Raw genomic sequence first — 11,095 nt, 5'->3', positions numbered from 1 at the left:
TTTACCACACAAGTTTGGGGTTTTCGACATCTACAAATCACCAGCTTGAGGGGCAGTGATGAAATATGGAATGCTGAAGATATTCATGTTGGAATCAAGCAATTATTGATTTGCATTTATTTGATTGATTATTGTAATATTTTAAATTAAGTCTTTATTATATTTCCTTTACTGTATTATTTCATTGCCTTTGTTGTATTCAAAGCCACTATATAAATTGGCTAATGTACTCATTACAATATGCGAAATATATACAAAATTATAGTCTTCTATTCTTTCTTTTCTTGACATTCTTCAGCACTGTTTCTGCTACTTTGTCAAGCTTCCCTCTATTGGCATCCTTCGGTGGTCTTCTGCCTCTTTTGCCTTCCTTCCAACGTAAACTTTGACAGAAATCAATCACACTGTAAACACATAATTGACATTTTTTCCCCTCTGGAGTTTGGAAGAATCATCACGATTATTTGGGAGTGTATGTGCCAAAAAATGACTTCGGTAATTCTGTTGCATGAAAGGTTTACCAAAAAGAGACTCACTTGTATTGGAAGATTCATAAAATATATGTGGAAATATATGTTATTGAATAAGGTGGAGGCATAATCAAGGGTATTTTGGCTAGTTAGTGGGTGTACTGAATGGTTTTTATATTTGAAGGGGTATAAGGGAACTTTTCAGTTAACAAAACCCTACCAAAAGTTAACAGGTTGGGGTGTTTGTGTTAATCTAATTATCTTTTCTATGCACTTGTAAATGTTAAAACCTTTGAGGAGGTTACTATAATTAACTCTTCTTAAATAAAAAGAAAGATGAATATGTGGGTAAAAATGTAATTGTAGATGTAAAACAAACTTTTTTATTTTACTAAATTTTTAATATAATTTTATCCATTTGTTGGAGGCTATTGATCAAATAAGTGAGGTTCAAAAATCACTTCCCAATATAATATTACAGTAATATCATTTTAAGCCCCATTAAGAATTTGATGGCCCTTTGTTCTTTGAAATTTTTATCGTGAAACTAGAAAAGGGTATTGTGCATCATATTGCCCATCAAATACTCAAACGAACAAGAATAATGTTATACTTACAATTAAGTCATACAATCAGACAAAAATTCTATAAATTTTTTGTAAAATAACTACTTTGTCTTATGTTTTTAGTCTAAATGTATGCTTAATTGTATGATTTAGTTGTAAGCATAGCATTGTGATTTAGTTGTAAGCATAGCATTATCCAACGAACAAATAGACAAGTCACATGCGAGGAGGGAGCTTTAGTTCGTTCCATATAACGAGAAGCAAAAAAAAATATATATATTTTTCTCTTTAAGTGAAAGACGCATGATAATTAATTGGGTTTATTTATTTACACTTTTGTGAGATTGAGAGGTATTAACACATCCACTTCATTTAAAAAGTATTAAAAACACCCTTTTGTTAGTGATATGTTTAGATTTCATCCACTTTTAAATTTAAAAGTCTATTTTACCCCTTTCATCACTTGCCAACTTAATGCAATTTAAAATAGGATGAAACCTAAACAAATCACTAGCAGCAGGGTGTTTTTAATACTCTTTGAATTAAGCAAATGAGTTTAACACTAATCAATCTCACAAGAATATAAATGAAATAAACCCATAATTAATTGTTCCATTGGTGCAAATAAAATTTCATTGCTTCTTATTATATCACAATTTTTATTTTTATTTTTTTTTTTTAAAGTAAATCTGCAATATAATAAGTTTTTCTCAGTAGAAAAATCACCCTTCACTTCATGAATCACAATATTATGAACTTTATCTTCTATTTATCATATTCATCAACTCTGCGTCTAAGGTTTACAGATCACAGTGAATATCCAATTTGAAGCTCAGTCCTACTCATGGAACAAAAAATATTGAATTTAAATATCCAAATTTTAATTCAACTCCAACTCCATTCATGAAACACTTAACAAACTTGGCTGAAAATGTAAAAATTGATGAACAAAGAAACAAGTCCAAAACATAACACACACATTATATAAGGGTCCAAAAACAAAATCTAGTCGGAAATTTCAGCAATGAATTTATTGATTATGCGCATAAGTTGGTTGGATGGTTGAGAAATAGGATAAATGGTGAAGAAGCCATGTTGCTGTCCTTCAAATTCAACATATTCAATCTTGTTTCCCCATGCTTTGAGTTTCTTTGCATAATCTTCAGCTCGGTCTTTGAGTAAATCACTTCCTCCAACAACTACTAAGATTGGATCAAATTTTACTTCTTCAAGGCTGCGACTGCGTGGCCCAAATGGATTTACCAATGGATGATCCATTGTGTCTCCAATTGGTATAGATAACCTCCAGAACCTGCCCACCATAATTAAACTTAGTTGCTAATTTGCATGAAATGAATATGGAATGTGTGAGAAATCTTCTTTGTTAAAATGATTTCTGATCACTTCCAGGGAAATTCCAGAATTTTTTGTAACATGTGAATGGTTGAGATTCATAACCTTCAACTCCCATATTAAAGCTTATACAAACCTGTCAATAAGGTCCAAATTCAGGAAAGCATCCTTTGGTCCCTCAGCTTCTGATTTACTCCTCACAGTCCCACCAAAAAATGGTGCTAAAAGAACATAACCCTTCACATGAACTGGAGCCAACTCCGGCGAACCAGCCCCCAACTTCACCGCCAAATTATGAGCAATGTTCCCACCAGCAGAGTCACCAGATATAAACACCTTGCTAAAATCAGCGACATCAGTGAGCCAAGTATCGGGCACCTCAGCCACAGCTTGAGCCTGGAGCCATTTCACTGCCGTGCAGCCATCTTCAATAGCAGCCGGGAGCCGGTTCTCCGGAGCCAACCTGTAGTCAGGAGCGATGATCACTGCTTGAAGCTCGGAAGCCAGGCGAAAACAGTAGTTTTGACAGTTGGGCCAAGAGCGTGAGCCAATGCAAAAACCACCACCATGAATGTAAAAGAAGATTGGGAGTTTATTTGTGGAAGTGGGTGAAGCTGCAGGTTTGTAGAGCCTGAGAGAGAGGTCATGTGGAGGGTCGAATTGAACGTCTTTCCATAAAACGGAACCATCATCGTGAACCGGGACGTTGAAGCTTGGTTTAGGGAGGCGGCGGATGGAACCGTCGCTGAAAACGAACAGGACTCCTCGGCATTCTTCAACCTGGTGAGGAGCAGAGTTAGAGTTTGAATCAGACATGGTGATGATGAAATTGAGTGAGGGAGGATTGAAGAAATTGGAGATTAAAAAGAAGAGAAAGGAAAGAAAAACAACAGAGAAAGAGTTAAAAAGGGTGGTTTGGTTGTAATTTTGTGTGTTGGTTGGACGATAAGGACAACAATGATCTCAGGTGATCCTCTATAACGCTCTTCAGTGCAAGCCAGACCGATATTATTGTATCATAAGTTTGTCAACATGGATAAAATGATACTGTTACCATATTAATTATATATGTATAATTCCTTTATTTTATACCAAGAGAGAATACAACTTTTCTTCATTGATTTTAAATAGATGATATAATGTACACCAGCTTTGTAAATGTATACAGGAGAGGGAGAGCCAAGGCTCCATTTGGTATGACTTCTTTGAGAAGAGTTTATGGGAAAAGAGCTTTTATTACAAACGGAAGATATAATTTGAGGTGATGGGAGACCTACCACCCTGTTCTATTTCTAATTTGGTAATTTTTCAATTGTCAAATGGGTTTCACATTACCCAATCTTTTCATACAGAACTTTTTCCTTCGCATGAATCTATCAATTAATACAAATTATGGGGTTGTTAAGTTACTATTTTGCCATAATTTTGATGAAATGAGTACAGTGGTCAAGTGTGACCATACCTTATATAATTGCTAGTATTTTTTAAGAACATTAGGGGGCAAAAAGATTAATGGTCAAAACTTGGAGAATTATTCATTTATGGGTATGTTCTGATTTCTGCAAACTTTTATGGGCTTTGTACAGAAAAATTGGGACCTATTAATTTATTAAACTTTTCAATTGGGTCTCTTAGGTTTTTCAGAAAACTATTGTTGTAATAAAGTTTTGCATCATCAAAAAGACTTTGTGAGAAAAACTCAAATTTTGAGCTTCTTCCAAAAGTCATAAAACCTTTTTTTTTATAACCATATAAGCACTTTTTAAATGCAATCAAACAACCTAAAAATAATTCAATAGTGCTTATAGGATTAAAAAGGGTAAACTACATGTTCCCACCCAAGGTTTGGCCTACTGACACTTTCCCACCCGATAAGTTTCAAAATGACACTTTCCCACCACTACAGTATATATTCATTGTAAAGACCAAAATAACTTTTACTATTTGACTTAATAATATATCAACAGTCAATTACCTATATACCCCCCTTTAAATATAAAATTACTGATATACTCTCCGTTATGAGATTTAAATTACGAATTTATCCCTCTAATTTTTTTATTAAAATAATGTTTCAAATCTTTTAAAAATTTTAAACTTTTAAAATTATCATTTTGTCCCTCTATTTGCTGCAATCTAAACTGACATTTATATGCAAGAAATTTTGTCAATTTAAACCCAATAAAACCAAGTATTAGCATATCTGATTTGGTTAAATAAGAATCCAAATTAAAAAATTACAGTGCATATATATTCAAATCATTTTGTCAATTCAAACCAATAAAAATAGGAAATTCAATACAAAGAAAGCAGAAACATTTCAAGTGATATTCTTATAAGATAGTTTCTCATTCATTTCTTAAAATCTAAAAAGTTTTGCTCTCCCATCCCACTTTCTAGCTCCTTGAAGCTTGCTTTTCATTTGCTTTCTGGATCTTCAAAACCCTCATCACAATCTTTTGTTTTCCACCAAGGAAGCTCTAATTATTCTATCAAATGTTTCCACTAGCAAAGAAAAATCAATTAAATTGCTATTTATCACATTTAAACAGTGGATAGAAAACAATAAAAATTGACAAACCAACAACTGAACTTGCTAAAAATTTGCTCCAATCATATATGCCTATAAGACTCCCAAATCATCAGCAATGACCTAAAATTAATACAAGTGATATTCAACATTAGAAGAAAAGAGAAGTTAAAAGTGAACCTTAGCTAATGACAACACCTAATGCAAATCCTTTCATTTTAATCCTAAACTCTTTCAAGCAAATATCCATATAGTAATTACAGTATTCCACATGCCCAAACAAATGCCTATTGTACACAAAGATATTCAATAATTTCCAAGGAACAGTAACATGGCAATAACTGATAATCCGTGGATTATACAGTTTTCTTTTGTCTTTTTATTCGGATTTCAAGTACTTTGTGGTGCATTTTGACCTGAATTGTTGTTTAATTCTTTACATTCTGTGTTTCAAGTTAAAATGGACAATTTATGCAAATAAGGACAAAATTGGAAGTTTTTGACTCAAAAGTTAGCGAATCTCAGAAGTTAGGAGAGTTCTGAAGCAGGATAAAGCACGATGAGGCTTGTTCCAAAGGGAGAGCATCGAAAATCGAAGAAGCAAGCAGAGTGGCAGTTCTATAATTTCAGAACTCGTCAAATAGCTTCGCCCCGGCGAAGATTTGTCCTTTGCCGCGGCGAAGTACGCCAGACGCTCCAGATCTGTTTCTTTCTTCGCCGTGACGACGGTCATTATTTGCAGTTTTGTTAAATGCACAGTTTCATTTTGTGCGTATTTTTGGGCAAGGTATAAAAGGAAAACTAAGCCTTTTGTCCAAGAGTCTTCGTTTTTAGGTTAAACAGCTTTTACATATTCTTTGGATGAGTGTTTGAGGCGATTTTGGATTGTAACAAGGGTTAAGATTCGATTCTAACTAAGGGATTCATCTTTTGGGGAGATTTCTTATCTTTTATCTCAGTTTCATTATGTTGAACTTGATTATTTCTGTTTTTCGTTTTTGTATTGTTAATCTAGCTATGAACTAACCATTTTTGGGTTAGGGTTTTGATTGTAGTTTGGATTTTAATGGGTTAAGTGTTTGATTGTTTTACTTTCATATGAGAATGCTTTGGTTGTGTGTTTACTCTGAGTTTTAATGGATATTGTGATGAACATGATGAGATTGAGAAATGAGTCATGTTATGCTTCTTGGGTAATCACCATTATAATATTGGATGCTAGAGATACATTCAAGAATTAATGAAATCATTTTAGGATTCTTTTGCTTAATGAGTTCGGAATTGTTAATCTTCAAATTGTTGGGTGCGGAAGGTTAATAAGGATGAATAGGAAAACATAGCCCGAGAGGGTATGTTAACATCTTAGTAAGTTCGATTTACAACCATTGCGTATGAATGTGATTGTAGTGTAATTTTTAGGTTTAACCCATAAAATCCAAAAGAAGTCAAAACCCTACCTATTTTACTTGAATTGATTATCCGTGTTTTAATATTGCCCTCTTAGTTAAATTTTAGTTTAAAATTTATTGTTAAGTTTAATTGCAATTAGCTCCCATCAATCCAAAGAAGTCGTTTGCTTCAACTTGATAACATTAGTAGACTTAGTGCTTAGCTAACTATCCTCGTGGGAACGATACTCTACTCATCATTATATTACTTGTGCGATTAGTATACTTGCTAAATATTGCATGTTGTAGGAAACATGCATCAATAACCTAGAACTGCCACGGGACAATCATCCTCACCATAGTGCATTTCAGATTTCATTTTAAATTGAAACAAACCAAACAAGAAGGTTTTACATTTTGCACCAAAACAACATATGTCCTTACCTCCACTCTCATCCACTATTACAAAGAGAAATAATTTCACACCCAATTTGTATCGAATCCAAGGCCTTAGACCCCACCTCACACAACACCAATGGCTAAGTTTCACAAATTTTAAGAACTAGAAACAAAGAAACTAGTAATATAAATAATAAATAAGTATACACGTGTTACATATAAAAGGAAATGAAAGGCAAAGGCAAAGGCAAATTAGTATGCTTTTTGGGCTGCTATGTTTTTCATAATTTCTAAAAGAGTTTGTCATACTTCTTTAGACCCTTAGGCACTGCCAGCTGTAGCTGGTTAGAGATGCTCACTAACAAACCACCATATATACTCAATAATTGTAAGGAGGGATTATCGATGAATTAATACAAAAACTCTCCAGACTTCTCCTCTTTATTTTCTTTCCTTTCTCTTTCTCTTCGCTTCTTCTTCCCTTCTACTCTCTTTTTCTCTTAATTTCTTAGGATTAGTTTCAGTCATACCAATTTGGTATCAGAGCAAAATGAACCTTGGGCTTCAACTCTACAAATGAGTAAAAACACGAGGAACACTAAGGCTACTTCAACAGAGCAGCCGGCGATGCAACGTCTAGAGGATCAATAAAATTTGTTACAAAACCGATTGGAAGAGGTTAATGACTCTGGGCTCACGGCTGGAGGCGATTCAGTGAGAGAACCTTTGACAGTTCGAAGATATGAGACTAGAGCAATTAGCAATAACAAAGGACCAGTAGAAATTAAATCTCAGTCACTGTATGAGGAGTTGCAATCTGAACAGCAAAGGATGAGGAATGAAACACGAAAGGCATTTGCTGAAAATCAAACGATCCTCACCAACCTCACACAGATGGTCCAAAATTTACATCGAGGTAAGGAATCTAACTCTGGGGTTGAATCATCCAGAGGAATTTTACTAACTCCTACGGGATACGGTGATATTAGTAGCAATGACACAACTCAAACATCTTCTTATTGGAGCAAATTATTGCCCAAAGTAAATCTTCCAATGTTTGAGGGAGATGATCCTAGGACTTGGGTTATTAAATGCAAGAGGTATTTCAATATTTATGAGGTGGGTGACAGTAAGAAGGTTGAATTAGCTTCTCTATTTCTATCTGAAAAAACAGAGATGTGGTTTCAAAATTGGAGCAAGGAAAAATGAGTGATAGAATGGGAGGAATTTGAGAAAGCCCTATATGATAGGTTTGAGGATAATTTGATGGAGGATATAGTTAAGACATTTAACTCTTTATGACAGGAAGGAAGTGTGGAGGAGTTTCAAATCAAATTTGAAGAACTTAAACCTCATATGGAGAGACTGAACCCCAACTTGACTGAGTCCTATTTCCTATCTAGTTTCATTGAGGGCCTCAAAAATGAAATTAAGCCCATGGTGAGGCTGCTAAGGCCCACCAATTTGTACCAAGCCATTGAACATGCCAAGATTAAAGAAATTCTCCTCTAGGAGACTGCTAAGGCCCTAAAACATAACCACAAGCAAAATCCATATTTTAGGACCAAAGCAAACATCCACAGTCCTACCAACTCAAACAACTAGCCTTATCTAAAATCCAATTACCCGAATACTACAAACATCAGATTTCATTCTCCTAGCAACTTTGCACCACAATACAAAACCAAGCCAATTCCACAAACACAAACCCCATAAAATTTACTCATTCAAGCCAAATATCCTCCTTCATGGAATCTAGTGGGTCTAACACAAATAAAATCCAACCAAAGAAAAACCCTGGGAGCTCTACAAATGTGGGGATAGGTATTTTCCAAGGCACCAATGTCAATCAAAAAAATTGATGGCCCTATAAAAAGAACCAGAAGAATTGATAGTAGAAGAAGAAGAGGGGTATGAACAGGAAGGGATTGAATGTCATGATGAAAAAGAAGGGCGAATGGAGTTATCTATGAATGCTATCAATGGGGGAGTAAGTGATAATACCATCAAGCTCAAAGGGCAAACGAAAGGAAAGGCGATTTTGATAATGATTGACAGTGGGAGTACCCATAGCTTCATGGATGGCAAGACCAACAAGGAGCTTAAGTTGGAGATGACGCAAGTTTCTCCAGTGACTGTTGCAGTAGCTGATGGCAGAAAACTAATGGTGAAGGCCAAATGTTTGGGTTGTACATGGGCTATGCAGGGGCATAAATTCAAGTTTGATGTAAGGGTATTAGATTTGGGAGACTATGGTTGTAAGTAATTGATCTACCATACGCAGCGGAAAACAAAAATTCAATTGGTAAATCAATTACCTTTCTTTGCCAAGATCCGAGTATAGATTATACCGTTTACATGTTTATAAACAAAATCTGTATAAAGTAAATCCATTCAAGGATTAGAATACTTACGTACGTTTGGAGGCTCCTTCGAATATCTCTAATTTCGGACACGAACACTGTTCACCGGTTACTGTTCACCATAGTCTACTGTTCATCATCTACTATTCACAGTCTACTATTCACCGTCTACTTTTCACATGATTTTTCGCCAATCGATCCAAAGTAGGATCGCACTCTCGGAAGTCCACACGAAGATAATCCGCAGAACCCTTAATTATTTTGCTAGAACAATCAAGGGCTTCAAGAATCAAGAAAGAAGAACAAGAAAAAGTTTCCTTCTTAAGAGAGAGAGAGAGATAGGGTGGCTAAGGTTTTAATTGAATTAATAATTCTCTTATGTTTTAATTTTAAGTTGCACTTATATAGTGCAACAATTAAAACCCTATTCCACTTAGGAATAGCCATGGGCTCCAACCCTAGTTTACCCTTGCAACCAAACACACCCATTATGGTATTTTAATTAATTAATTATTATTATAATTAAAATCAATTAATATATAACAATATATGAATATTTAATTAATAAAAATAATTCATTTAAATATATACTAAGATATGTTTAAATATAATCTCACTAATTTAATTTTAATATTAAAATTAAATACAGGCAACAACCTCAGCAAATTTAATTGCATCTCACAAATTGATTCTTAAATTATCTCCTAAGTGTGTGACCCGTAGGCTCTTTATCATATCGGCAGTATGTAGTATCGCGATTAACACCAATTAATCGTTTCACTACACACAGACCAAGATTGACCCTACCAAGGCATAATGGCCACCCAATAGATTCGAATTTAGCGAAACCGTAGTCTGTCAACGATATGGTTACCGTGCAATCAAATCTTTTCATCAATTGTTATATCATCGAGACTGAAGCATCAACTCAATCCTATTCCACTTAGGAATAGCCATGGGCTCCAACCCTAGTTTACCCTTGCAACCAAACACACCATTTATGGTATTTTAATTAATTAATTATTATTATAATTAAAATCAATTAATATTTAATAATATATTAATATTTAATTAATAATAATAATTCATTTAAATATATACTAAGATATGTTTAAATATAATCTCACTAATTTAATTTTAATATTAAAATTAAATACAGGCAACAACCTCAGCAGATTTAATTGCATCTCAAATTGATTCTTAAATTATCTCCTAAGTGTGTGACCCATAGGCTCCTTATCATATCGGCAGTGTGTAGTATCGCGATTAACACCAATTAATTGTTTCACTACACACAGACCAAGATTGGCCCTACCAAGGCATCATGGCCACCCAATAGATTCGAATTCAGCAAAACCGTAGCCTGTCAATGATATGGTTACCGTGCAATAAAATCTTTTCATCAATTATTATCTCATCGAGACTGAGGTACAAAAATAGTGTCAACCTCAGATATCCTCGACATGTTTGTATTCAGTTACTAGACCAATGACAGGAATATTAAATTGGATTAAGCATCAACTCAATCCCACTATGGCCACAGATTTAGTGTCATTGCCGTTTACTGAATTACCCAGTGAGAACTTCTCCCATACCCAAGAGTGATAAATCCTTTGTCGATTCACCATAGTCTCGATACACTTCTCAATGTAGCCAATCACTACCGTATTGATAGCTCTGAATAGAACTATGTTGGGCTAGTGTCAAACTGCACCAATTGGTGCACAAGGCGCTCCAGTGATCTCAAGTCTAAGGATCTCATGCACCACCATCCGTTAGAGGATTTATTCCATAGACACTGGGGTTACCATTCATATGGAATCCTCTGGTGGGTCTGTTCAGTGAACTTGCCTCTAGCAAGCACCCATGCATTGCACCAGGTTGTCAGCAAACAACCTTGACAAGTGAGATCAGTCACTACCTTTCGACAGGGTCGTTCAACACTATGATAGTCTTACCGTATTATCTGTGTCCTTGGTCAGAATAATACTAAGGTTACGGACATTTCTAAAATGGCCACCATATG

At 34.7% G+C, this 11,095-nt stretch overlaps 1 protein-coding gene across 1 annotated transcript; it reads right to left on the bottom strand.

Annotated features, from left to right (window-relative positions):
* Positions 1–1,895: 1,895 nt before the first annotated feature.
* LOC116120721 (probable carboxylesterase 15) lies at positions 1,896–3,220 on the bottom strand. The gene is made up of 2 exons (XM_031406691.1): positions 2,526–3,220; positions 1,896–2,348 (listed from the first exon to the last, which is right to left on the bottom strand). Exons 1-2 carry the CDS (start codon positions 3,203–3,205, stop codon positions 2,042–2,044), a joined length of 987 nt encoding a protein of 328 aa, XP_031262551.1. The 5' UTR covers positions 3,206–3,220; the 3' UTR covers positions 1,896–2,041.
* Positions 3,221–11,095: the final 7,875 nt, after the last annotated feature.

This window comes from Pistacia vera, unplaced genomic scaffold (genome assembly GCF_008641045.1).
Source record: "Pistacia vera cultivar Batoury unplaced genomic scaffold, PisVer_v2 Contig941, whole genome shotgun sequence".
Taxonomy (NCBI): Eukaryota; Viridiplantae; Streptophyta; class Magnoliopsida; order Sapindales; family Anacardiaceae; genus Pistacia; species Pistacia vera.
This window is presented reverse-complemented; position numbering and strand designations above follow the sequence as displayed.

Coding starts and splice junctions, on each gene's coding strand:
- LOC116120721 (XM_031406691.1), bottom strand. CDS start 3,205: ATGTCTGATTCAAACTCTAACTCTGCTCCTCACCAGGTTGAAGAATGC. Junction 2,349..2,525: donor AATTTGGACCTTATTGACAG/GTTTGTATAAGC, acceptor TATGGTGGGCAG/GTTCTGGAGGTTATCTATAC.